Source organism: Populus nigra, chromosome 3 (genome assembly GCF_951802175.1).
Source record: "Populus nigra chromosome 3, ddPopNigr1.1, whole genome shotgun sequence".
NCBI lineage: Eukaryota > Viridiplantae > Streptophyta > Magnoliopsida > Malpighiales > Salicaceae > Populus > Populus nigra.
Window position 1 is genome coordinate 11385669 of NC_084854.1, and position 3258 is coordinate 11388926.

Sequence of the window (3258 nt, forward strand, 5' to 3'; positions counted from 1 at the left end):
AAGCTCTAATTTAAAATCTGCGATCAAGCTGCTAAAGAACTGAGACAGCAGGAAAATCCATGGCTCCATGAAAGTACCACCGATTTTATGTTTTCCAATTTAGAAAATGCATTGCATAACATTACAGTTCTTTAGTCAGTAGCGAGCCACTCCCTGTCTGCTGTCTGTCTGCCTGTTTGGCTGTCAGTAACAGTTAAGACCCTGTCCTTGTAATTGCATAACATTACAAACAGACCGCTCATATAATAAAACAATTCCCAACACAAGAAAACGACACCGTTTGATCTCTTCCCAAGGTCTTCCTAAATCCCTTCACTCGCTCACTCTAGATTTTCAACAGTCATCACTAATCATTTCTGTTAATGGCGCTAAAATTATTTCCAACCCCGTTCCCAATCTTTGCACCACCGTCTCCGAACCCATCCCACCGCCCGTCCACCGAGGTCCACTTCTCTCGATGGTTCAACGCCAATGCAGACAAATTCAACCAACGCTACCGCTCCCAACAAGAAATCGAAGAAGATATCAGCCGCCGTCGCCGCTTCACTTCCGCCAACAACATCGTCACTAATTACGACCCGAAAAACGCCGCTGAAGTAGATATCTCTTTTTTCAAATCCACTGGCACACCTTCCTCTCCTTCCTCTCCTTCTATCCCGGGTAAGAAATCTAAGTACTCCAAACCCTTGAAAAAAACCCACCCAGCTTTTCTTCCCAAAATTACCAGAGTGCCCCTACCGCGAAACAACGCCAAACCCCCCATTGACAGGAAAGCGGACATCAAGCTAAGCGAAGACGGCGTCTCCTATGTAATAGACGGCGCACCGTTCGAGTTCAAGTACAGCTACACGGAGACGCCGAAGGTGAAGCCGTTGAAACTAAGGGAGGCGCCGTATGCGCCGTTTGGGCCCATCACGATGCCAAGGCCTTGGACTGGGCGTGCCCCGTTGCCGCCCAGCAAAAAGAAGCTGAGAGAGTTTGATTCGTTTGTTTTGCCCCCTCCGGATAAGAAGGGAGTCAAGCCGGTTCAGGCACCGGGTCCCTTTTTGCCCGGGGCGGGCCCTAGGTACGCAAAGACTAGAGAGGAGATATTAGGTGATCCTTTGACACAAGAGGAGATTCAAGAGTTGGTTGATGGATGCTTGAAAGCAAAGCGACAATTGAATATGGGTATGTTTCTGTGTACTTTTGGTGCCCAGGATGAACCATGCGGAATTCTTTATTCTTTTGTTTGTTTGTTTGGTGTGGGCAGGGAGAGATGGTTTGACGCATAACATGTTGGATAATATACATGCGCATTGGAAGCGGAGGAGAGTGTGTAAAATCAAATGCAAAGGAGTATGTACTGTGGATATGGACAATGTGTGTCAGCAATTAGAGGTGTGGCTCTTCTTCTTTACGTTTAATTGGTGTTTGATTCAATTGTTTGTTTTGGGATTATATATGTCTTGTAAAATGGACAGGAAAGGACTGGAGGGAAGATCATTTACAGAAAGGGAGGGGTGTTGTATCTTTTCCGAGGAAGAAACTACAACTATCGATTTCGACCCCGCTTTCCTCTTATGTTGTGGAAACCTGTTACGCCTGTTTATCCAAGGTTGATTCAACGAGCTCCAGAGGGTCTAACATTGCAAGAAGCATCTGGGATGCGGAATAAAGGGCGGAAACTGATACCAATATGTAAACTAGGTAGCATGCTCAGTGGTCATAGCTATTCTTTTAATTTGATTTATCATTTAGAGGATGAGAAGATAAATAAAATTGAGCTTCCATGAACATATTGATGACATTACATTGTTTTGTATGGCGTGCAGGGAAAAATGGTGTGTACCGTGATTTAGTGAGAAATGTCAGAGAGGCGTTTGAAGAGTGTGATTTGGTCCGAATAAATTGTCAAGGGATGAATGGAAGTGATTTTAGGAAAATTGGAGCCAAACTCAGGGTCTGTAGAGTAATTATGTTCGGTTGCTTTTTTTTTTCCTTGTTTCTTCAAATTCATTTCTAAAAACTTATGACAATGATTACCTTGATTCTTCAAATTGCAGGACCTTGTCCCATGTGTGCTGATCTCATTTGAATGCGAGCACATCCTCATGTGGAGGGGAAGAGATTGGAAGTCCTCCTTCACAAAACCAGTAAATGATGGTGATGAAGCTAAGAATTCTAGCATTGACGGTGCAACTTCTGCCACACCACTTTTGGAGGGCCTACAAAATGAAACTTTCTCAGTAAAGGATGCCAGCACACTGAATTTAAAAACGTCCAGGATGGATGCTGAAGATCAAGGAGAGGATCTATCCCAAAAGGACATAGATGAGACATTTGCAGCTGAGATTTTTATTTCAACCGCTACAGAAATCTATGAAAGTAAAACCACACCAGATAATGATGACAGTTCTGCTGTTACCAAGTCTGAAGCCATGAGAATTACAAGTGGCAGTGAAGTAATATTGGATGATAGAGGGTATATTAATGAAATGCTAATTACCACGTCGGTGGAATCTGATACCACACTGGAAAGAATTGGGAACATGGAAAAGCTCCAAAATGTTTCAGAAGGTTCCCATGTTAGTGAACTGGCAAAATTGAATGAATCTTATACGCAGGGAGTTTTAGAATTGTTGAAACAAGCTGTAGAGATTGGGAGTGCAGTTGTCCTAGATGCAAATTTGGATGCTGATGCGGTTTACGAGAAGGCTACTGCCTTTGCACAGTCTGCTCCTCCTTGTCCTGTTTTTAGGCGCCAACCCAGGAACAAAGTGGTTCAAAAGAGCGAGATGCAAGAAAACGAGGAATTGGAAGTTAAACAAGTCACAAGCTTCTCCAAGATGGGAGGAGGTAGCGAGAGGAAGAGTTCTAAGGTTAGAAGAAAATATTTCAATGAACAATATGTAGATTCTGTACCACAAGGAAGCCTAAGAGTGGATGAACTTGCTAAACTGTTGGCATGATATCTAGCATAACTTTATAAATCCTTGTAGTTATAATTGGTTTACTTGCTAATGCATAGTCATATATATATATATATATATATATTTACAACCACGCATAATCTACCTCGATGTTTGATGAGATTGAAACTAGTATTTGATGCGATATTAGATTTTGAAATAGAGCAAAATTTCACAAATCTTTTATTTTGATGGCGGTTTTACTTACCCTCCTGTCCTTTGAAAAGTTTCATCAGCCATCCTCATTTGAATGGTTTGTCCCACAACGGATTTGCATATATATTACATTACAAATGGTGCATTGTTT

General features: G+C 42.2%; 1 protein-coding gene across 1 annotated transcript; it reads left to right on the top strand.

The window, feature by feature from the left end:
- The first annotated feature begins 224 nt into the window (after nt 1-224).
- On the top strand, nt 225-3003 carry LOC133690296 (CRS2-associated factor 1, chloroplastic). The gene is made up of 5 exons (XM_062110536.1): nt 225-1170; nt 1253-1380; nt 1464-1689; nt 1815-1942; nt 2046-3003. The coding sequence occupies exons 1-5, from the start codon at nt 363-365 to the stop codon at nt 2949-2951; spliced, it is 2196 nt and encodes a 731-aa protein (XP_061966520.1). The 5' UTR covers nt 225-362; the 3' UTR covers nt 2952-3003.
- Nucleotides 3004-3258: the final 255 nt, after the last annotated feature.